The sequence below is a fragment of the Hippocampus zosterae genome, chromosome 14, assembly GCF_025434085.1.
Source record: "Hippocampus zosterae strain Florida chromosome 14, ASM2543408v3, whole genome shotgun sequence".
Classification (NCBI taxonomy): domain Eukaryota; kingdom Metazoa; phylum Chordata; class Actinopteri; order Syngnathiformes; family Syngnathidae; genus Hippocampus; species Hippocampus zosterae.
In genome coordinates, this window is record NC_067464.1 from 9,433,683 (window position 1) to 9,456,291 (window position 22,609).

At 43.1% G+C, this 22,609-nt stretch overlaps 3 protein-coding genes and 1 long non-coding RNA gene across 7 annotated transcripts; 2 read left to right on the top strand and 2 right to left on the bottom strand.

The window, feature by feature from the left end:
* Positions 1–1,238: 1,238 nt before the first annotated feature.
* Positions 1,239–11,838, top strand: LOC127615083 (basal body-orientation factor 1-like). Of its 3 annotated transcripts, none has more exons than XM_052086625.1 (11): positions 1,239–1,879; positions 1,957–2,209; positions 2,283–2,348; positions 6,469–6,612; positions 6,695–6,775; positions 6,957–7,027; positions 8,395–8,539; positions 9,521–10,002; positions 10,069–10,173; positions 11,015–11,062; positions 11,251–11,838. In XM_052086625.1, exons 1-11 carry the CDS (start codon positions 1,836–1,838, stop codon positions 11,345–11,347), a joined length of 1,536 nt encoding a protein of 511 aa, XP_051942585.1. In that variant the 5' UTR covers positions 1,239–1,835; the 3' UTR covers positions 11,348–11,838. The 3 variants fall into 3 exon arrangements, with proteins under 3 accessions (XP_051942585.1, XP_051942586.1, XP_051942587.1); XM_052086626.1 differs by having other exon boundaries at positions 1,957–2,044; positions 2,119–2,209; positions 9,521–10,173; XM_052086627.1 differs by having other exon boundaries at positions 1,239–2,044; positions 2,119–2,209; positions 9,521–10,173.
* LOC127615087 (uncharacterized) lies at positions 4,211–5,569 on the bottom strand. The gene is made up of 3 exons (XR_007966809.1): positions 5,292–5,569; positions 4,928–5,126; positions 4,211–4,530 (listed from the first exon to the last, which is right to left on the bottom strand). It is a non-coding gene; the product is annotated as an uncharacterized LOC127615087 (long non-coding RNA).
* Positions 11,782–19,972, bottom strand: aldh6a1 (aldehyde dehydrogenase 6 family, member A1). The gene is made up of 12 exons (XM_052086624.1): positions 19,820–19,972; positions 19,527–19,568; positions 19,353–19,427; positions 18,973–19,134; positions 18,827–18,905; positions 17,891–18,193; positions 15,719–15,840; positions 15,223–15,412; positions 14,762–14,943; positions 14,030–14,209; positions 13,321–13,419; positions 11,782–12,480 (listed from the first exon to the last, which is right to left on the bottom strand). Exons 1-12 carry the CDS (start codon positions 19,877–19,879, stop codon positions 12,376–12,378), a joined length of 1,599 nt encoding a protein of 532 aa, XP_051942584.1. The 5' UTR covers positions 19,880–19,972; the 3' UTR covers positions 11,782–12,375.
* A 126-nt stretch (positions 19,973–20,098) lies between these two features.
* gstz1 (glutathione S-transferase zeta 1) lies at positions 20,099–22,593 on the top strand. 2 transcript variants are annotated; one of them, XM_052086630.1, is made up of 10 exons: positions 20,099–20,327; positions 20,398–20,559; positions 20,655–20,706; positions 21,006–21,073; positions 21,144–21,224; positions 21,320–21,445; positions 21,542–21,617; positions 21,691–21,743; positions 21,809–21,858; positions 22,410–22,593. In XM_052086630.1, the coding sequence occupies exons 2-10, from the start codon at positions 20,542–20,544 to the stop codon at positions 22,534–22,536; spliced, it is 651 nt and encodes a 216-aa protein (XP_051942590.1). In that variant the 5' UTR covers positions 20,099–20,327; positions 20,398–20,541; the 3' UTR covers positions 22,537–22,593. The 2 variants fall into 2 exon arrangements, with proteins under 2 accessions (XP_051942590.1, XP_051942589.1); XM_052086629.1 differs by lacking the exon at positions 20,398–20,559.
* The last annotated feature ends 16 nt before the right edge of the window (positions 22,594–22,609 follow it).

Below are 22,609 nucleotides of genomic sequence, written 5' to 3' on the forward strand. Positions count from 1 at the left end.
CACTTGACTTGAGGTGAGAGGCGAGGTACACGCTCAACTGGTCTCCAGTCAATTGCCAGCCACATATAGACATGCAACCGTTCTCTAGTCTTCAGCGAATCTATCATGCATGTTTTTAGAATGTGTGTGTGTGGGGGGGGGGGGGGGGGGGGTAGTACCGAGAGAAATCCATGCCTGCCTGAGGGGAACATGCAAAATCAACACAAGAAGGCCGAAGCCGAGCAGAAACTTCAGAACCACATCCACACACATTGTCTGCACTTTTCAATGGATTTGGTCTGCTAAAGAAATAAGCTGTGTTGACAATGTGGCTTGAGGAAATCATCTAACCTCACTGGATTCCCAGATGCATCACAAGAAATTGTCCCTCTCGCAAATACGCACGGGTTTCTGTCTGAAATGTGGATGCCTCACATAGCTTTCCCAGAATTCCAGTTTTGGCAAGTAAAAACTACAAAGCTACTGTACTGTAAATAAGCATATTTTTCAGCTGTCTAAACTTGACTTGGGTTTGTAATTACAAATGTTTCAGTTCTCACGTGTTTATTTCTTGTCTTTGCAGTGGACCAACACAAAACAAAACAGCAGAGGGGGAAAAAAAGCCAAATCTGATCACTCCACACAGAACTCCCAAAATGTACAGTATTGGAACAAGTTATTGGCACCGGATCAACATTGTAAGAAAAAAAAGTGTTTTGCCAACATGCCTTTAATTTGTACACACTTTTTACAACGGTTCAAATGGGGAAAAGGTGACTCGACCTTTGTGCTGTGCATTTGTGTGGACCACACTGAGCCTGAAGAAAAGAAAGAACAGCAAGGAATTGTGAGAGAATGTGAAAAACAAAATGATACAAAATAAATGGGGCGGCCCGGTAGTCCAGTGGTTAGCACGTCGGCTTCACAGTGCAGAGGTACCAGGTTCGATTCCAGCTCCGGCCTCCCTGTGTGGAGTTTGCATGTTCTCCCCGGGCCTGCGTGGGTTTTCTCCGGGTGCTCCGGTTTCCTCCCACATTCCAAAAACATGCGTGGCAGGCTGAGTGAACGCTCTAAATTGTCCCTAGGTGTGAGTGTGAGTGCGAATGGTTGTTCGTTTCTGTGTGCCCTGCGATTGGCTGGCAACCGATTCAGGGTGTCCCCCGCCTACTGCCCGATGACTGCTGGGATAGGCTCCAGTACCCCCCGCGACCCTAGTGAGGATCAAGCGGTTCGGAAGATGGATGGATGGATGGACAAAATAAATGGAGCATCTCAAAGCTATGAGTCAATTTTGACACATCTGAAGGTTCTACTGTGCGCATTATCATCGAGGCAAAAACCAACCTCTCGGATGTGGACAGAAGAAAAAACATTTATAAAAATTGTCAAAATTTGTTAGAGTGGTGAATAAAGAACCTTGATCCCCTTTTGAATTCAAACTCACCCGCGGGCACAAAATAAGCAAATTTATGTGAACATGTTTTTAGCATAAAAGTCTGAGCCAACTAGATAGCTCTTGTGTAATAAATAAATGCCTTTGTTTTTGTTTCATGCCAAGCAACCAAAACAGCACTTTTCTCCATGTCATTATCTGGACTTTTACATGAGTACTGTATAGGATTGAAATCGGTTATTTTAATTGTTTTACTCTGACTTTTGGACATATTGCGACAAGCGACCACCACTTCTTCAGGATAGTGTTACAGAGAAATGGGAGCCTTCTTTGAGGGATAACGTCTCCATGGCGACACCAGGACACAACTGCTCAGAGCAGGTTGCACAGAATATGCTGGCACCACCATTAGCGTACCTCCACTAGTATTGTCGACCGGTTGGCATTTTCAGAAAGAAAAAAAATGCACAGGAAGACAGTAGTCAAAATGAAAACGACAAAAAACGGGTGAGTGTGCATATTTGTTCTTATTTTAGCCACAATTTCGTGACAAAGCTTCACTTGCGCTTCCTGCTTCAACTCAGAAAAGGTAAGAAAAGCGGAAAACGGGAGCCTAAGACGGACAAAGACTTGGACCTGGATAATGCCAAAACTAATGTTGCCCGTTGGGAGGTAAGACTCCGGCTAACCGAGCAGACTCTCGCGGGCTATCGCGAGAGCTGCGGTCAGCTGGCGCGTGTCAACAGTGAACTCGTCGGCAAGCTGGCACGCGCGGAGCAGGAAATCATTGAAGCCACCGACAATTGGCTAAAGAGGGAGGCAGCAAAAGACGAGGAGGTAGGTAGTCAAGGTAAACTACCGGGTACGTCAAAGCTTATAACATTTTAACAACGCATTATCTATTTCTCAGATTAATGTACTTCATGACACGCTCAAAAGTCAAGAGGCGCTAGCTCTTGAGCAGCAGAACAAACTGGTGAGTCCAGCGGTGCTAAAGCTGTTGAATTTGTTGCTAAATAACGTCTTCATTGTCTGACGACGCGTAATTACGTAAAACATTCATTCATTCATTCATCTTCCTAACCGCTTGATCCTCACTAGGGTCGCGGGGGTTGCTGGAGCCTATCCCAGCTGTCTCCGGGCAGTAGGCGGGGGACACCCTGAATCGGTTGCCAGCCAATCGCAGGGCACACAGAGACGAACAACCATTCACACTCACACTCACACTCACACCTAGGGACAATTTAGAGTGTTCAATCAGCCTGCCATGCATATTTTTGGAATGTGGGAGGAAACCGGAGCACCCGGAGAAAACCCACGCAGGCCCGGGGAGAACATGCAAACTCCACACAGGGAGGCCGGAGCTGGAATCGAACCCGGTACCTCTGCACTGTGAAGCCGACGTGCTAACCACTGGGCTACCGGGCCGCCCTACGTAAAACATGACCGACAGAATTTTTTTTTTGAAATTTGGATTCGTTTTTTTGGAGATCCACAATAATTTGGCAGGTATTCCGCTGACGGAGAAACGAAAAGAAAAACGACTAATGGAATGTGGGTTTTAATTTTTGATTTGAGCAGAATGATCTACCAATAGAACAGAGAATTTGAAACGACCATGTATAGTAAGGCATTTTGGACGATATTTTTTGCCGAAAAAAAACGACCATAAATAGTAAGGCGTTTTTAGCCGAAAAAAAACAACCATGTATAGTAAGGCGTTTTTAGCCGAATTTTTTTGCCGAAAAAAACGACCATGTATAGGAAGGCGTTTTTAGCCGAAAAAATTGACCATGTATCGTAAGGCGATTTTAGCCCAAAAAAAACCCGACCATATATAGTAAGGCGTTTTTGGCCGGAAAAAAACGACCATGTATAGTAAGGCGTTTTTGGACGAAATTTTTAGCCGAAAAAAAAACCGACCCTGTACAGTAAGGCGTTTTAGCCGGAAAAAAAACGACCATGTATAGTAAGGCGTTTTTGGACGAAATTTTTAGCCGAAAAAAAAAACGACCATGTACAGTAAGGCCTTTTTAGCCGAAAAAAAAACAATCTTGTATAGTAAGGCGTTTTTAGTCTAAAAAACCCGACCATGTACAGCAACGCATTTTTGGACAAAATTTTTAGCCGAAAAAAAACGACCATAAATTATGTCGTTTTTCGCTGAGCCGAAAAAAACCCGACCATGTACAGTAAGGCATTTTTGGACAAAATTTTTAGCCGAAAAAAAACGACCATAAATAGTAAGCCGTTTTTAGCCGAAAAAAACGACCTTGTATAGTAAGGCGTTTTTGGACGAAATTTTTAGCCGAAAAAAATGACCATGTACCGGTACACTAAAGCGTTTTTAGCCGAAAAAAAGGACCATGTATAAAGTCGTTTTTGGACATTTTTAGCCGAAAAAAATTACCATGAACAGTAAGGCGTTTTTAGCTGAAAAAAACGACATGTATGATAAGACGTTTTTCAACGAAAAAAAACAATCATGGATCGTAAGGTGTTTTTAGCCGAAAAAAACGACCATGTATATTAAGGCATTTTTGGACAAAATTTTTAGCCGAAAAAAACGACCATGTACATATAGTAAGGCGTTTTTAGCCGAAAGATACCCGACTATGTATAGTGCCTTACTATACATGGTTGTTTTTTTTCGGCTAAAAAGGCCTTACTATAAATAGCCGTTTTTTACGGCTAAAAACGCCTTACTATCTTCTTTACATGGTCATCTTTTTCGGCTAAAAACTCCTTACTATACATGGTTGGGTTTTTTTCGTTCAAAAAACCCTTACTATACATAGTCGGGTATCTTTCGGTTAAAAACGCCTTACTATATATACATCGTCATTTTTTTCGGCTAAAAATTTTGTCCAAAAATGCCTTACTATACATGGTCGTTTTTTTCGGCTAAAAACGCTTTAGTGTACATGGTCATTTTTTTCGGCTAAAAATTTCGTCCAAAAACGCCTTACTATTCAAGGTCGGTTTTTTCGGCTAAAAACGCCTTACTATACATGGTTGTTTTTTTTCGGCTAAAAACACCTTACATGGTCGTTTTTTTCGGCTGAAATTTTTGTCCAAAAAGGCCTTACTATACATGGTCGTTTTTTTCGGCTAAAAAGGCCTTTGTATACATGGTCGTTTTTTTCGGCTAAAAACACCTTACGATCCATGGTTGTTTTTTTTTCGTTGAAAAACGCCTTATTATACATGGTCATTTTTTTCGGCTAAAAACGCCTTACTATACATGGTCGTTTTTTTCGGCTAAAAACGCCTTACTGTTCATGGTAATTTTTTTCGGCTAAAAATGTCCAAAAACGGCTTTATACATGGTCATTTTTTTTCGGCTAAAAAGGCCTTTGTATACATGGTCGTTTTATTCGGCTAAAAACACCTTACGATCCATGGTTGTTTTTTTTCGTTGAAAACCCCCTTATTATACATGGTCTTTTTTTTTGGGCTAAAAATTTTGTCCAAAAATGCCTTACCATACATGGTCATTTTTTCCATCCAAAAACGCCTTACTATACCATGGTCGTTTTTTTCGGCTAAAAACACCTTACTATACATGGTCGTTTTTTTGGGCTAAAGATTTTGTCCAAAAATGCCTTACTATACATGGTCTTTTTTTTTGGCTAAAAAAGCCTTTGTATACATGGTCGTTTTTTTCGGCTAAAAACACCTTACAATCCATGGTTGTTTTTTTTCATTGAAAAACGCCTTATTATACATGGTTGTTTTTTTCGGCTAAAAACGCCTTACTGTTCATTGTCATTTTTTTGGGCTAAAAATTTCGTCCAAAAATGCCTTACTATATATGGTCGTTTTTTGGTCGAAAAACGCCCTACGATACATGGTCGTTTTTTTATTCCGGCTAAAAACGCATTTCTGTTCATGGTTGTTTTTTTCCAGCTAAAAACACCTTACTATACATCACTGGTGTCAAACTCATTTCACATGGTGGGCCACATACGGCCTCGGTCGATGTCAAGTGGGCCGGACCATTAAAATGATACCATACTTTGCTATAAACAACCAAAACAATGTGTCTTTCCTTTGTTTTGGTATAAAGAAGCACAACAACATTTGGAAAATGTTCACATTTAATGAATGTATCTTTTACAAAATACTTCATGAAGCACCTTACATTTCCTTCAACAAATGTGCAATTTACTTTTATCATTCACATATATGCATTGCAACTGAAGAATGAAGAATGAAGAATTAGACGTTGAGCAGCTTAACATTGGTCTGCATCTGTTTTCCATCTTACAATCCTGACTTAATGCTAGTAAAATGGCGGCGGAAAAATGAGACACGGTCTGGAAACATCTCCCTTTTGGACATGTATGTGACTGACACGTATGTCAGAAAAATAAACGCCATATGGTTGATTCGGAAGACGCTGCTTCATATGTATTTTTGGGCAATAATATGATTCCCCATCAAAAGAGGCGTCTGTCTAAGGGCTTAGACAGCATGAATCTGGAATTTGGATCAATTCAACCAAATTACACGATAACGACTTTTGCAAATGGCGAGGACACATAGTTTGCGGAATACTCTCATGTCAATCTGACCTTATTTTTATGATAGCAGTCCACATTTTATGTGTAGATTGATGCCCTAATGCGGGTAAAAGCTACATCGCTATGTAAAGAAGATTCACTTGGCCCAAAGATGTAATCAAATGGGTGATAACCTCTCATTTAGTCATCATGTACATGTTTGTGGGTGCATCTTTTGCCAGTCTCTTGTGATTTTGGTCACATTGTCACATTTTTATGCAGTCCTGGTTTCTCTGGTGGTATCTTGAGGTATTTGGTTCAACTGATATAATCTTAACCATTTGCATGCTTCGATCACGGTTGGATATGGTACTCAGACCTCGTTCCAAAACCCTTTGCCACTCATGGGAAGATTTATTTTGCAGATGGGCAGCTGGTTGGGGGGGGGGGGGGGGGGGGGGGGTCATTTGAAGAAGGTGTGGTGGCGAATGGAAAAGATCAAAAACAGGCTTGATAGCGGATAGGACCGTGTTTGGTCACCCTTGTTTGCGACACATTTTCACATCCAAATTTGTCTCATACTTTCAACAGGTTGAACATTACACCCTTGAAATCAGTGAGATGAAGGTGCTGTTCAGAAAGCGAGCGGGTGAGTTTGAGACGATACGGGATGGAATGAGGACGATCGAGGAGTTCCAGACGAGAAAAGCTCAAATGGAGCAGGAGCTCAGCGATGTGCGGAACGGAACTTTATTTATTTATTTAAATTCTCATTTCTTGTGGCTTTTGACACGTAAATATGACATATACATTACAGATGAAACAAAGCATGCAGCTCGCTGAGAAGGAGCACAGGGAAAACCGCAACATGATGGAGTACAGGTTCTTTAAAGAAAAGGTATCACGGCAAGTCAGATGAGACGGTTTCCCAGTCAACTTGTGATTATATTTCAGACGGTTAGTGTATGAACTGGGATCATTTCGGTCGAGATACTAATGACGTAAAAACTTGCTTACCGGTTTATCCCAAATGGATTAAAATACGACTTAGAAGTGATTCAGAGTAAACTTTCTTGCAGGCTCGACTGGAGAAGGATGCCGAGGAAATGATAGCACAGGTGGAGGAGCAAGCCCACCATGAAGCTGTTTTGTGAGTGTGCCCACGGATGGCCTAATTTTAATCTTTTACTGCATGTTCGGAACCAAAGAACAACTACTTGGTCTTATAAATACATAATTTTGAACTCCATGTTGTTTTTGAGCCACACTGGTCAGTCATGTGCTCGATAATGCACAAAGCCAACAATCACATCCCACATATCCCAGAAAGGCCTTCTTGGAGGAGAATGAGAGGCCCGAGTTTGGTCAGTTTGGTCAATGAGCTAACACTGAACATCTGCAAAAACGGACTTGGTCTGTTTTACTCAATGACAAGTGAAAAAAAATATTAATTTGTTGAAAACATACTGTAATGAGATTTGTCTTGCTGATTATCTCAGCAGAAATAGTATCTGGAGACCTGAAGAGAAAGTGGAGCTCACCATTTCAACATTGACCCCAAAAAATGATGAGCTGGGAAATTAAAAAAAAAAACAACAAAACAAGGAACTCTAATTTCAACTGACATGAAGAAAGTGTGTGCCAAACTGGAAAGTGGTGGAGCAAAACTAGCTTGGAGTTGGATAGAAAGCTTTGGATTTCTTTTATGTCGAACAACCTATCCCAAAGAAGCATATGCAACCATGGGCCACACTTTGCCCACCCTTGTTAGAAACTAGGTAGAAAGCTTTATTAAAAAACGAATAATACACCTAAGTACCCTCCCATTTAAAGCCCCCCGCCCCCAAATGAATACCGTATTGGCCCGAATTTAAGACGACGTTTTTGCATTGAAATAAGAAAAAGTGGGAGTCGTCTTATATTCGGTCTAGACGTTATACCCATTCACGACGATAGATGGCGCCAGATATCATTGAACCGAATGCTGAACTTGTCTCCCCACTCCAAAGTGAACCCGTCACGAAGAATCAAAACAAAAATAGCGGTAGCACGAAGAAGAAAAATAAAAAATAGCGGTAAGAAAGAAAAGAGAAGAAAAATAATAGAAGAGATAACAGAAAATGGAGAAACGTAGCGACAATCTGGAGAAAAGTCGGTCGAAGATCGGCCAAGTTAACCAGCAACTGAGGAGAAGTTATGATGTAATTTACATTTAAAAAATCAGAAGCCATTCATTTACGAATGTGATTGTACTTTAGTTTACATATTTAAATGTTCAGATATTAAGATTTGAATGAGGCAAAATCACTTGCTTTTTCTCTCAAATATATTGTTATAATTATTTGTTTCAGATGTACTGTAATTATTTTCTGTATAAAAATGTATTTGGTGTTCAAAAAGTCTTTTTTCCAACTTGAATCTTGAAAAAGAGGGGGTCGTCTTATAATCAGGGCCGTCTTATATTCGGGCCAATACGGTAATTATCCGGCTAACTTATTTGCGCTGGCGACCCTTCAGGCAGCTGGATGACGCCTCGCGCTGCGTCTTCAAGGAGAACGTCCGTCTCAACGAGACACTGAAGCACCACATGAAGGAGGCAGGGGAGCTGCACAAAATGGCAGACTCGTTGGCGAAGGAAAACACGTCCCTGGCGATGGACAAGGTAACACTTAGGGCCAAAAGGATGGCAAACAGCGCAACTGCTATTATTAGGCAATGCTTTCAATATTAAAAAAACATCTCATTTTTCCAATCGCCGCAGTTATGAAGCGTCTAATTCAGGCGGCCTCTCTCCTTGTTGTTTGCTTGTTCTGCTTCTGTGTATTTACTGCGCAGCCTCTCTCCGTGTTCTGTGGTTGTGGTGAGTTTCCACTAGCCTACAGGTTCGGCGGTTTCTCCTAAAACAAATAAATAGTGGCCGCATTCACATACGTCTCCGAGATGATGACAGTAAGTTGTTGGAAATGGACCCCGACTCAGCAGCCAAGCTTGGGATACAATTGCCGATTTGTTTCCCCACGACACTATCCACAAAATGTTTGTGATATTCAGCTTTTGGATGACATTTTGGGATGAACCGAAAATGCACAGGTGAACTTAATTTGACCTTCTTCCAGCTATTCATTGCGTCAGTACGTTTTGCACTTCTCTAAACAAGGAGCTGAATGGCAACATTTACGCGTTTGATCCAAGAATCGACCGATACATTTTTAAATACATTCACTTCTTTGCCTTTCTGTTACTCCTCCAGTCTCTCTGTCACCAACTTCTAGCTCGGTGGTTACTTCCCTCTTTGTGTTTAAAGCCTTTCAATGGCAAGGTGCTGTTGATCCAATTTCAGGTGTCGTTTTGGTCTCAGGATGTCACATCATGAAAAAAGAGGACATTTTAAATACCAATTCTAATCGAACCAGGAAAATACAGAAATTGGAGAGATTTCTTGAAATTTTGCCATTCTGTTCCTTGTTAAGCGAACAGTTAAACTTTCCAAAGTTTAGAGAAGATGGAATGAAATTCACCTGTAAAGATTCTAGTGCATTTTAGTTTCATCCTGAAATTTCAGCCCAAAAGCTCAATAACCCGAGCTTTTTGCGTGCTGTATAGAGTAAAATAAAAGGACTTTCTCTTTTGTATACTCCTTCAGAAGACACTGACCATACTGGCAAAGAAAAACGCAGCCGAGTTGGTGGCCCAAAAAGAAGAGTTGACCCATTTGAAAGAAAAGTTAGCTTCTCTGGAGCAGACTTTGGAACATAAAAGAGATGAACAAGAGCGTTTTGAGGAGAAGATGCTGCTCAGCCGCCAGGCCGACAAGGCAGAGTTCGAGAAGCTTCAGAGTGTGCTCTCCATGCGGGAGAAGGAACTAAAGCACATCAAGAGGCTAGCTAGCGCCGTCATGGAACAGCGCTCTGAGCTGGAGCGCTTCTTCCACGAAGCTCTGGCTCAAGTGAAGGACGAGATAGCGGCCGCTCGGCTTCAGTACAAAAAGGAGGCCCAGCAGGCTTATCGCTGGACGCTCAAACAGGCCACAGCAGGAAGGATCAAGTTCCCGCCCATCCGCACCTTCCAGAACACTCCAGATAGCGCCGACTCGATCTGTTCTGACATGGAGAAGGCCGCACGGTGGTACGTCATCATCCCATCGCTTCTGCGTGATGATTCTTCATCAGGCAACTTCACTTCTTTTTTCAGGATCCATCAACCCGGGGGTAAAGTGGAATTTTCAAATCTCACTTGGGAGCAAAAGGAACACGTTCTCCGTCTCCTGTTTGCTAAAATGAATAGACAAAGGCCGAGGTAAATTCATTCTCTTCCTAATTGCTCGTTCATCACTTGTAACCCTAACCCGGGGGTCGGTAACCCGCGGCTCCAGAGCCGCATGCGTCTCTTTAGCGCCGCCCTAGCGGCTCCCTGGCGCTGTTTCAAAAATGTTTGAAAATGGAAAAAGATGGGGGAGGGAAATATATTTTTTGTTTTAATATGGTTTCTGTAGGAGAACAAAGGTGACACAAACTTTCTTAACATTTTCCAATGCTTTAAAAACGTGTGGTTTCTTTTTGGGGGGTTTTGTTTTGGTCCAATATGGCTCTTTCAACATTTTGGGTTGCCGACCCCTGCCCTAATCCAAAATGAAAGCATGAACTCAGAGGACCAAAGTGCAACGGCTCGTACATTAGCTCAGGCTGAACTTCTGGCGAGTCCTCTCCCTCTTTTTAATGTTTTTAACAGTCATTTTCTCTGCTTAAGAGGATACCATAAAACATCAGTTCGGCTTTAACCAATTTTCTTTTCCATCCTGCTGCTTAAAACGGGTCAAGAAAAGAGTCTGGGCACAATAGTAAAAATAGAAACAAACATCTGGTCACCTCAATGCGCTTTCGGGCTATTGGCTCCTCCTCACGTGCTCACTTAGGTTCATTTAGTCCTTTGAACATTTGTGGTCAGAGAGCTGCTGGTAAAATGATTTGAGAAGGGACTGTTCAGCGTATCTGGACGTATGGCCTGAGATCACATAAGCACTTAGTCCACTGGATGAACGGAACATTTCACGGCAAATGTGCGTGGACCTCATGCGGACGGAAACAACGAATGCGGAACACAAGGCAATGAGCTGCAACTTTTTATTTCGCCCTGACAGGAGAGCCAACAATCCGGTGGTGTCCTCATCTGACAGTCATAATGCTGGGTAAGACACCAAATGAAATGTTCCGGAAATAAAAGTTATACTTTATCCTTGCAATTATAAAATCATGCACAGATTTATTGGGCCTTGCATTCCATGTTTAGCTGCAAAGATGCTGCGCTGTGAGAACACTTATGATGAATCTTTGACATTTCCGCATATATAATGATCGTGAATTCCTTCTGAATTAGAGAGGAGGCCTGCGCCCTGTCAACTTTTATTACTCAAGCGCCTGACTCCCTTGGACCCACCAACACCAACTGCCTGGAGGAGAGTCACACCACATGATCTTGACGTGGCCTTCTAGTCCATCATTAAGCTTTTGATTTGTTGTCTCTCACTTGCATGTCTACCGCGTTGTTAATGCTATCGTAAGGCAAGGTTGGTTCTCCCTTGCAATATTTTCATCCCTTATTAAATTAAGAGTTGGACACGCCGTGTTAAATCTTTAATTTATCAGGACCGTTTGCTCTGTACTCTGTGCTTCTGAGTTGGTGGCATGAGTTTCAGGAAAGCCTTTTTTTTTTTTAACAAAGCAAATCTCTCACCCCAACCCCGTTAAACATCTTTTGACTTGTATAGATTGTGACTGTCTGGTCCAAATCATCAACATCAAGAATGTTCTTCTTGTTGAATGAACTCCCCCGCCAAAAAAAAAAAACCTCAGCAGATGCACGCGTCCATGTCCCTGCTTCACAACCCACAAAAATGGCAGTCACTCCTTTCCGCTTTGCCATTTTATTACTTTTGTGATTTAGTGACACATACTTCCTCTATTTTTTGAAAAAATACATATCGCATCCAGTATCTCAAAACAAATATTTTTAGTTGGGCCCTTACTGGTAGCCACATTGTTGCCAATTGCGGGCCACCCTTTGCATTACCTTTAAAAGTTTTTACCTCCTTGCTTTCTTCTTCATCGACGCTTCATGGAACCTCGCCCTGCATGCTGGAACTCTACTGGAATCTTGCCTCCATGTCATGCTGCTTTGTCACTGTGAAACTGGCCAGTGACCAATGCTAGCTAATCTTCCCAAAACAGTTCCGCTTCTGCGAGTCACCTACTCGCGAATGGTGAAATCATGGGGATCACTTTTCCATATTTTTAGTTCCTTTGAGGTGTAATGAGCTAGTGTCCCGACACATTTGTTCAAGTTCTATCAACAGGTAGGTGGGCATTTTGACTGGAGTGTGGTGATACCTTTTAGATTACCTGAATACGATCAGAATTACCATAAAGTCTACTGTTTATTAAGTCGCCAAGCAGTCGTCATTTTTCGGAGATGTTTCCAGGTCCGGTTGTCATTCTGGGTTATTTAGCGTCCCATTGTTGGCATGGTAACGGCAGGACTCTTGAGTGTCGCATCCTCAGCTTTCCACTGGGAAGTGATGGTTTTGATCTGCGTGTAGAATTGGATGCCCTGGATACAAATAAAGAATGTTAGTGTGATCAGAAAGAGTGAGCTTGTTTTGCTTTCCAGGATCGGAAAACATTTGTTTGCTTACTTCAAGGGTCCCCTGACTTTTTCCTGTGAGGGCCACACAACTTTTCCCTTCTCTGATGGGGGGCCGGTCAGTTTGTAACATCAACCATCGTAGGGGAGCTTAAAAAAATTTATTGTTTCCCAGAAAGCCACAAATAACCAAATAACCCTTTCCAGGTTCTTAACATAAAAAAGTCAGGAAACAAATAATAACACTATTAATGAAATAAATAATAACGAAATAACCCTCTCTGAGTTCTTCACAGAAAAAAACAGGAAATAAATAATAACTAAACAACTCTCTCTCTTTATAGCCCCTTGAAATCCACAAAAAAAGAGTTCTGCCATCTACGAGAACGCCACCTATCTTGTCTTGCGTATGTCTGCTCTTGTTCACGTGTTCTACTAATTGATCTGAGACACAACTAAAACACTGAAACATTCTATGGTGTGTAAATAGCTTTGTGACCTTGATTTCAACCCTATTTGCGTCTTGGGTCATTTTGCACAGAAGACCACCTTTGTACTTTTTTTTTGTACAGCTTCCATGGAAATGTGAATAAAAACATTGAAATGTTTCTGCAGTTGGGGACAATCTAGGAAAAGTGATAAAATTTCAAGTTTAAAAAATTATCATTTAGGGGGGTTTTGGGGCATTTTTAACACAATGGCGGGTCATTTTGACCCGAGAACAACAGGAGGGTTAGAGGGCCGGGTCAAATGTGCCCGCGGGCCCCATACGGCCCGCGGGCCGTAGTTTGGGGACCCTCGGCTTACTTGTTTTCCATAGAAGTTCATGTCCCCTCTGAAAGATCCTCTTGATCCTGTGAAGGAGAACATGGGCAAAGGCACAGGGATGGGAACATTGACTCCGACCTGCAAACAACAACAAAAAAACTGCTTTACGAACAATTCCATGTTTGAGAGGTTTATAAAAAAAATCCCTCTGGGGCCTAAATTGCAGGGACAAGCACAAAGATAACTTGTGGCTTTAATTTTGGCAAACACAGTAAGCAATGACCGGGAATGGGGGGTGAGGGGGGCATGTTTGCTGCAAGTGTAAGAGACATGGGTGGTTTGAGTATTCGAGAAGGCACAAATAGGTTTGGAAACCGTGGATTTTTGGCAAAGACGATAGACGGAAAAAAATGTGTGTTTGTTGGAGGAGCGTGGAGCACATGGCTTGCACAGCATTCTGAAACATGTGAACAGCAAACACGGCATGACTGGGCTCCACCGGCAAACAAACAAAGTGACAACCGGCAATGCTTAAAAAAGACCATCGGAATCCCTCCATCTTTAATAGAACACGTTCATCTGTTTTGATTCCACTTGGACATCTTGATTTGGGGCAAACATCTATACTAGACATGGAAAATAATCATTTTTAATATGAGGTTCTTCCCATTGAAAATGTTAGACAGCCATGACGATACGATGCAAATACGTTGTGCTTAAAAACAAAGTTAGTGTCATCCATACCCACCTGGCCCACGTCCACCTCGTGAGTGTATTTGCGAGCCGTGGCGCCATTTGTAGTGAAAATGGCGGTACCGTTGCCATATGGATTGCCGTTGACCAGATGGATGGCGTCATCGAGTGTGTCGGCCTCAAGGACAACCAGCACGGGTCCGAAAATCTCCTCTGTGTAGCACCTCATCTGAGGCTGTGGAAGCAACAAGCGGTTGTGAAACATTTTTAACAGCGTTTGTCAACATCAGCAGGTGAGCTGGTCGTCTGCCATATGCAGAGCATTTGGACAATGACTAAATTGGACCCTACAATGCTTTTTTTTTTTGGGGGGGGGGGGGGATGTGGGAGGAAATCGGAGGACCGGTGAAAACTACATGAAGACTCCGCATAGAAGGGCCCAGGCAGAGATACGAAAGCCAGGACCTCTCAACTGTCAGGCAGATGGTCTCTAAGCACTCAGCTCCCGTGCTGCTATCCTTTGCAGTGGTTCAACCACGGTGCCATGGCCCAATTACTTACTGACAACAAATAATCAATCTCCTGGGATCTATGCCAGCGATAGAAAAGTGACTGGCAAAAGTATTCAAGGCTCTTTTCCGCTTCACGGCAGCAGGTTCAATTCACTCATATTGTCTAAGCACTTTCTGCCATTTATAGAATAGATTTGTGTTCAACTAAACAGGTCATTGTTTGCCTTGTCTCAATAATGGTCGGAAAGCGGTGGAATATCCGATTCAATACGTACTGTGACATTGCCAATGATGGTCGGACCCACAAAGTTGCCATTTTCGTAACCCGTTACTTTAACACGTCGACCATCCAGGAGCACCGTGGCGCCCTCGTCCTCGGCACTCTGGATCAGACTGCACACTCGCTGCTTGGCCTGTGGAGAGATCAGGGGCCCCACGTCCGCACCGGGTTGATCGCCTGAGCAGGCCCCAGAAACAAGCGGTTATAATGTTACACGTAAGCCGGCGCTCGCGTGATGTGGTAGCGACATTCCAAAACGTTAGCCAGAAGCATGCAAATAACAGAACAGAAGGGACTGCCCGAGGAACTCCCAGAGAAATTGTACATGAGGGTTTCCTGTGCGTCATATTGGTGAAAATCTTTCCTCTCTATTTCTCCAAGATTGTTATGCTTGGTCAAAAGGCCTCCGGGGAAACCGAGAGGGGGTCTGGATAAGGAATTGAACTCGAAGGGTACCTGCATTCACGCGCAGAGCCTTAGTGCGCTCCACAAGTTCGGGCAGCCAGCCGCGCGCCTCGCCCACCAGGATGGCCGTGGACAGAGCCATGCAGCGCTGACCGGCAGCTCCAAACGCAGCCCCCACCAGCTGGTTCAGAGTGTTCTCCTTGTTGGCATCAGGCATCACCACACCGTGGTTCTTGGCTCCCTACAAGCACATGAAAGCTGATTTTCAGTTTTACAGTGTTCGCTATCTTTGCCTTTTCTACTTGTCATCCATTTGAGTGCTTGTGATTGTATTTCAAAAAACTGACATTGCTGCTATATGTGTGCACGTATGTCACTATGACACTGTTCATGGCATAATTGCACAGTATGCTACATAAATTTTGTAAATTGCACACAGCCTCCTTCAACCCATCTGGACTGGTGTCCGAATCAGGAACGTCTTGTATGAGGCTGCCACTTAGTGTCCATTTTTAAAATGTCATGGCATGGCATGTTACACACTCACCATGTTGGACTGCACTCGTTTGCCATTTTTGGAGCCCCTCTCATAAATGTACTCGCCCGCCTGATTGGAGCCAACGAAGCTGATAGCCTTGATGGTCGGATGGTCACAAATAAAGTTCACAGCTGCGGCGGGAAGAATGGAGACAAACTTGACAAAGTGACAGAAAACACTGCGGCCAATAAAGAGGAGTTATATTTTTACTTTACGAATTCAAATTACAGCTGCATGGTGGAATAGCGCTGAGGCTGTCCGCATCACCATACAGAAGTCCTAAGTTTAAGTCTTAGCTTGAAAGTGTTTGGGTATTCTCCTCGTGCTTGCATTGGATTTCTCCTGATATCAATTCCAAAAGCATGCATGACGGAATTATTAAAGATGTAATTGTCCCAAAAAATAAATGGTGAGTGCTTGTTTGTGCGTATGTGCCCTGGAAATGATTTATGCCCAGTTCAGAGGTGTAAGCTGACTCTGGCCCGGACATAGGCGACATTTCATCTCTGAAATGAGGAAAAGTACTATAGAAAATAGATTATTTATCTTACATTGTTATAGTACTATAATCTAATAGCTTGAATACATGGAAGGGAAAGGGGGGGGGGGGGGTGGGCTGTCTGCTTTTTGTTCCCAAGGATACGTAAAGATAAATGGTGTTTCTATTGCATATAAACAAAATGGTTTTGTAATACCAGAGATGGCGGCCCGGTAGCCCAGTGGTTAGCACGTCGGCTTCACAGTGCAGAGGTACCGGGTTCGATTCCAGCTCCGGCCTCCCTGTGTGGAGTTTGCATGTTCTCCCCGGGCCTGCGTGGGTTTTCTCCGGGTGCTCCGGTTTCCTCCCACATTCCAAAAATATGCATGGCAGGCTGATTGAACACTCTAAATTGTCCCTAGGTGTGAGTGTGAGTGCGAATGGTTGTTCGTCTCTGTGTGCCCTGCGATTGGCTGGCAACCGATTCAGGGTGTCCCCCTGCCTACTGCCCGGAGACAGCTGGGATAGGCTCCAGCACCCCCCGCGACCCTAGTGAGGATCAAGCGGTTAGGAAGATGAATGAATGAATACCAGAGATGGTAGAGGTGCAGGTTTAAGTTATCTTTGTTTTAATCGCTCCATTCCGTACTCCAGCGAACCTTCATATATTTGCAGTTCGGCATTTGCAAAGATGCAGATTCTTGGGGGCAAATTATTCTCTGTGAAAAAACCATGCCTGATATTTAAAAAAAATGTATTTTTAAAAAACTGGCTTCGGACCATCATGTGACATCTTGGTGCCAAGAAAACTATGCTGAAATGAGGGATGCATTTTGGTCAGACTACAGCAGGCATGTCCAAAGTCCGGCCCGCGGTCGAATTTCATAAAATCAGTGCCGTCTGGCCCGCAGGTTGGGCGCAATGGAACACGTGTTCCATTGACTGAGGTCTCGTAGACTGGTGAGTGATGTTTCATAGAGTACTGCTTCCCTCTAGTGGCTAAATGAGTAATAGCATTCACTAAATGAGTAATAGCATTTAGACACTAGAGGGCATCACTCACGAGTTAACAAGACATCACTCCGTGTTTATATGGACTGATATGTCATATTTCAAATGATCCTTGCAGTTGTGGATATGTGTATTGCTTGTTCATTTCCCTGTTGTTCGAGTCAAAGGTTTTGTGACTATTGAAAAGTCTGGGTGATACATTTTATGTTTCAAATCAATCAATTTGCACTCAGGAGACTTCTGTTTAAGAAAAAGTCAAGTGAATAAGCAGTTGCATGTGATATACCTGTTTCAAATGAACCAAAAGAAATTCTTAAGATTGTTGAAATTTAAATAAAAATGGAAATGTGAAACAGACTGGCTTACTAAAATTTGTTGAACAATATTGTTGTTCAATGTAAAGAATGTCAGCCAAGGTCGGCCCCCCGACATTTTACCACATAAAATCTGGACTACAGCCTTGTCTGTTAGGAATAAAAAGTACTTTGACACCATCTTGTGGCATTTACAGGGAAGTAAAATCCTTTTCGGGTGGTCCTGAATTACTCACAGATTTTTGCTATTCACAGAAATCGCTATCCTAAGCAATTAGTGCTGTGACAAAATGTACTTTGAAGCATGTTCAAATTTTTTTTGTTACATTTTAAAGAATTGGAAATGGAAAAACACACAAACCAGCTGGACAAACTTACCGTCATGTTGCCCATGGATGATGTTGAGGGTCCCGTCGGGAGCTCCAGCATCCTGCAGCAGCTTCGCCAGCAGCACGGCGCACGTTGGCACCCGCTCCGAAGGTTTCAGGAGGTACGTGTTGCCGCACACCATTCCCATGGGAAACATCCAAAGCGGGATCATGGCGGGGAAGTTAAACGGGGCGATGCCGGCACACACGCCGAGGGGCAGGCGGTACGTGTACGTGTCCATGTCCTTAGTGATGGAGGGCAGAGTTTCGCCAAGCATCAGAGAGGTGATGCTGCAGGCATGTTCCACGACCTCTGAGATCAGAGAAGAAATGAACTTTATTCATTCAGTCAAAAGACCTTCGATCGGGGTTGGGGATGCTACAGTCTGTTGTACACATCATCCAGTCATTATCCCTAACATATATCAGTTTTTCAGACGTGAAGCAAAATCTAAAAATTCTAGCAAAGAAACTCAGATCTAGTATTCAAAAAGGAATGAAAAGTAGAAATTTTAATCACATTTTTCCACAAATCGTAGGTCACCTAATAGAGAATATTTAAAGACAAATCACTCAAAGACCCAAATCAGAAAACAAATTCCCATAGTTACAAACTACTTCTTTATTAGGACCTCCACGTTGGTGTGTTTTCACCTCATAATATGCTGCTCTAAGATGTTGTAGACCTCACCACTTCAATATTTAGTCCAAGAGCCACCAGCTAAACATAATGACTTCTTCCCCTCTACGGCACTAATCAAATTCTACTTTCTTCTTCTAAGTACATTCTCCAAACATAAATTGGAACTCAATTTTTTTATGAGAGTCTAAGACTGAAAGGTCAAACGGAGAGTGACCTTTGTTCCGTGTGGCCGACATAACTCATTAACCATTTGTGTAACCAAAAGTTAAAGCCCAGACACGCACAAGCACACGTGTTACTTACGCAATCCTCTGAACACATCCCCCTCTGCATCTCCGAGGGTCTTGCCTTGTTCCACTGTAATGCACTTGGCAAGTTCTTTCTGAGACACAATAGGACCAGTTTGAACTCAGGAGTAAACAGTCACGTGATTTAACCCTTTGCCTTACAATGTTGTCCTTGATGAGTTGCTGATAGCGCAGAAAAACCTGCTGCCGAGCCAAGATGGAGGTCTCGGACCAGGAGCGGAAGGCCCTGGCGCAGGAGTCGACGGCAGCAGACATCTCCTGCTGCGTGCTTTTTGGTACACGGGCAATCACCTCATTGGTAGCCTGCGGTGCAGATTAACTGTATGAATATTTGAGTAGTTGATGTCAGCAGGGGCCTTTTAGTTCAAGTACACTGGCTGCAGCCGGGGCATATTTGCATCAATGAAACTGTAAGTGGAGGGTAAAACTTGTGTCTGTACTGAGAGTATGCCCCAAAAAAACATATTAGTGTGAAGTATTAAGATGCCAAATCCATGTTGCTGCTATGACAGAATACTTACAGGATTGTGAATATCAATCCATTCTGATGTGTTCGATTCAACAAACTTCCCATCGATGAACAGTTTGGTGGTGGGCTATGAGGAGAGGTTCATGAAAAAAAAACAGGTAATTTGTAACACATTCGATGTCAAAATAGAAATTATGTGCAAAGCTGTAAAAAGGTGTAAACTGACCTTAGAGGAGGAGTAGTACCTACTGCCAGCTTTAAACAGGATCTGTTGGGGGGGAATTTAATGTGAGGCCGTGTTAACATATTAGAAAGTTGACCTGTACAGCGCATATATCACACAAATATTTGTGAAATGCCAATACCTGTAATTATTAAAATAATATCACATTGGAGAGGATACAAGTGAAGTTAATCCTGTCTGCGAGAGGTGTGTAAACAAGTCTAAGCCCTAATGACCTCAGACTTTTCCAAAGTAGCACGCCCTACTGTGTCAACAACACATGGTTTCAATTTTACCTTTGTCTTGAGTGTTGATCTTAAAGGCAAGGAGGCCATGGCGGAGATGTACCTCCACATAATTTAACTTTCTAGTCAGGTGAGTAGAGATGACCTGAAGACGGCCGCGCTCAGTTTTCGTTTTAAGGGAGTGGGCGGGGTTTATGTAAATTTAAAGCTCACCATTGGTCCTAACTCTGCACAAAAAGGTTGTAAAGAGGCAATCTGGTTGGTTGATGTTGAGAGATTCGGTCCAATAGCCAGGAGAGTATTTGCAAAATACCGCCTATACAACGGATTCTGACCAATTGACAAGCAAAACACTTCCTGTTTCTTGTTTTGATTTATGCTTCCAAAACATTAACATTTGTGGCAAAGGTACAACTCATTACAGTATCAGGCGCATACACCGTTTGGGACGAATGAGTAACAGGGTCACTTCCACGACGACACTCATGAGAAAACGTTAAAGAAGTAAAAAGCCAAGCCGGCTCTGACTATGCGATTATCCTGTGTTCTCCTGGCAAAGGTAGTGTACTTCCGAATCGTTACTGTTTGCTTGTTCATTCTGTTTGTTCATGGTGGCTGATGTAAAGCAGACGTGAACCCCGATGTTGCTTAGTCACGGACCAAAGATTCGGTAGGAGGGATGCGAGGAGCGCATCCTATTGGCTATGAGAGGAAGCGGCTGTGGTCAACTCGGTAGAACTTTTTTTTCAGTGTACAAACTTGACTGAGAAGCAATGTCTGAGCAAACCAAGGTGAACCTTAAAACGAAATGAAAAAGGATGATTCGGAGCACTCGAGATATTTTGGATTTGTAACGACGGTATGTTCTTCTGTTGATTTCATTCAGCCCGTGCTCCATGGATATTTCAGAAGCTCTTGCTCATGGCGGGTGCGCATTGGTAAGTTAGTCCTTAATCTCTCTCTACTTGTGATCCATTTTCCACAGCACTTGTTCTCATTAGGGTCACAGGTAAGCCGGAGTCCATCGCAGCTGACTGCGTGAGAAGCGGGGGGGGGGGGGGGGGGGGGGGGGGGGGACCCTGGACTGGTCACCATTTACAGTCTTCATTTAACTTCATATGCATCAATTATATTGGGAACCTTCGAACGGAGAGACAGACATGCTAACCACAAGTCCATTGTGCTGCTCACCATTTTCCCATATCGTTTCGTGATATTTCACCACTTTGTTCACCAGCTTTCGCCCTGAAGGGTATGGAATATGACCAGGTGCCCGTCAATCTGATCAAAGATGGAGGTCAGCAGGTACAGCTTACATGAGCAATTAAAAATAGAAAGCAAATCAGGAATTCTCGTAACAAAATGTATGTTACAGCTCACAGAAGACTACAAGACTTTAAACCCAATGCAGCAAGTACCCGCAGTTGAAATTGATGGTGTCACCCTTTCTCAGTCGGTGAGCTCCACCCAAAAGCTTAATTCTCCATGACAGTTTTTTTTTTTGTTTCTTCTCTCAGATGTGACATTAATATTGTTTGGCCTACAACACAGCTGGCGGTAATCCAGTACATTGATGAAACAAGGCCCGAACCGCGCCTCCTGCCCTTGGACCCCAAAAAGAGGGCTCAGGTTCGGATGATAAGTGATCTCATAGCTTCTGGGATTCAACCTCTGCAAGTGAGCATTTTTTTAGTACAGTACTTCAACACACAGGGACATAACAGGGTTGATGTCACATCACTGATAAACCTCATCATCTGTTGGATGTCTCAGAATCTACACGTGATCCAAAAGATTGGCGCAGAGAAGGCGCAGTGGGCGCAATACTTCATCAATCGAGGTTTTGAAGGTCAGTAGCTGACATCAGACACCAGTAGCAAGACATTTGAACATTCATCATGTCAATATTTGCACTCATCCAGCTCTTGAGCCTCTGCTGAAGCAAACTGCTGGGAAGTATTGTGTTGGCGATGAGGTAAGAACTAATGAAGAGGATGTCATAATTAAGGGCTAGTTTGACTGGATTGTTTTCCCTTTTAGATATCCATGGCTGACATCTGTCTGGTCCCACAAGTCTACAATGCAGAGAGGTACATTTTGGAAAATACTTTTACTGCACAGTGCCCAAGATATGATTAAAAAACAACAACATACAAAACGTAAATTTTCCTTCTAAAATGAAAACAGTTTCCGGGTGTTTTAACATGCTTTTGTCAAAATACTATTAGGGTCAAGAATTTTTCTTGCTACCGTGAACTCCACTCGTTTTGACTCCTCGTTGCACGAGTCGTCATCGCAGCCCACATACTGCTGGGCGAATGTCAAGCCTCGCTTTCATTAGATTGACAACCAGTCAGCAGGCATTTGGCTGGCTCCTTTCCTGCCACACTTGGCAACTGTGTGCTCCTACTTGTGGAAACCGAGCCTCCAAGCCTGGAAAAGAAGTCAAGGCCCTGGACAACAAAAGCATGTTCACATTTGCCAAATAAACACACCTTGAGCCCCACCAAATGCGACAGACATCAAGACCACTGGGAACTGTCTTGCATAGTTATAAATGTATATATATATGACCCCTTCAATGTACCCTTTTAATTTTAGATTGTAAGCCTCCGCTGATTTGTGTTTCCTGTCCGCGCAGGTTTCAAGTGAACATGAGCTTGTATCCAACTATCCAAAGGCTAAATCAAACCTTAACGAAGATTGACGCTTTCCAAGTGAGCCATCCGTCATGCCAGCCGGACACACCCGTTGAGCTGCGAGCGTAGGAGAAACTCCGTGCTGCCGCACTTTGTACGCCTTGAAATAAAACGCTTTGAACATAACGACTTTCTATGGCCG

What these genes read in the sequence shown, in the direction of transcription:
- LOC127615083 (XM_052086625.1), top strand. Translation starts at nt 1,836, where the DNA reads ATGCACAGGAAGACAGTAGTCAAAATGAAAACGACAAAAAACGG. An exon ending in AGGCAGCAAAAGACGAGGAG is followed by an intron (nt 2,210 to 2,282) that starts GTAGGTAGTCAA and finishes TCTATTTCTCAG; the next exon opens with ATTAATGTACTTCATGACAC. An exon ending in TGGAGCAGGAGCTCAGCGAT is followed by an intron (nt 6,613 to 6,694) that starts GTGCGGAACGGA and finishes TATACATTACAG; the next exon opens with ATGAAACAAAGCATGCAGCT.
- gstz1 (XM_052086629.1), top strand. Translation starts at nt 20,298, where the DNA reads ATGCGATTATCCTGTGTTCTCCTGGCAAAG. An exon ending in CCTGTGTTCTCCTGGCAAAG is followed by an intron (nt 20,328 to 20,654) that starts GTAGTGTACTTC and finishes GATTTCATTCAG; the next exon opens with CCCGTGCTCCATGGATATTT. An exon ending in CTCATGGCGGGTGCGCATTG is followed by an intron (nt 20,707 to 21,005) that starts GTAAGTTAGTCC and finishes TTTGTTCACCAG; the next exon opens with CTTTCGCCCTGAAGGGTATG.
- aldh6a1 (XM_052086624.1), bottom strand. Translation starts at nt 19,879, where the DNA reads ATGTGGAGGTACATCTCCGCCATGGCCTCCTTGCCTTTAAGATCAACA. An exon ending in GGATTGATATTCACAATCCT is followed by an intron (nt 19,135 to 19,352) that starts GTAAGTATTCTG and finishes TCTGCACCGCAG; the next exon opens with GCTACCAATGAGGTGATTGC. An exon ending in GGATGTGTTCAGAGGATTGC is followed by an intron (nt 18,194 to 18,826) that starts GTAAGTAACACG and finishes CTCTGATCTCAG; the next exon opens with AGGTCGTGGAACATGCCTGC.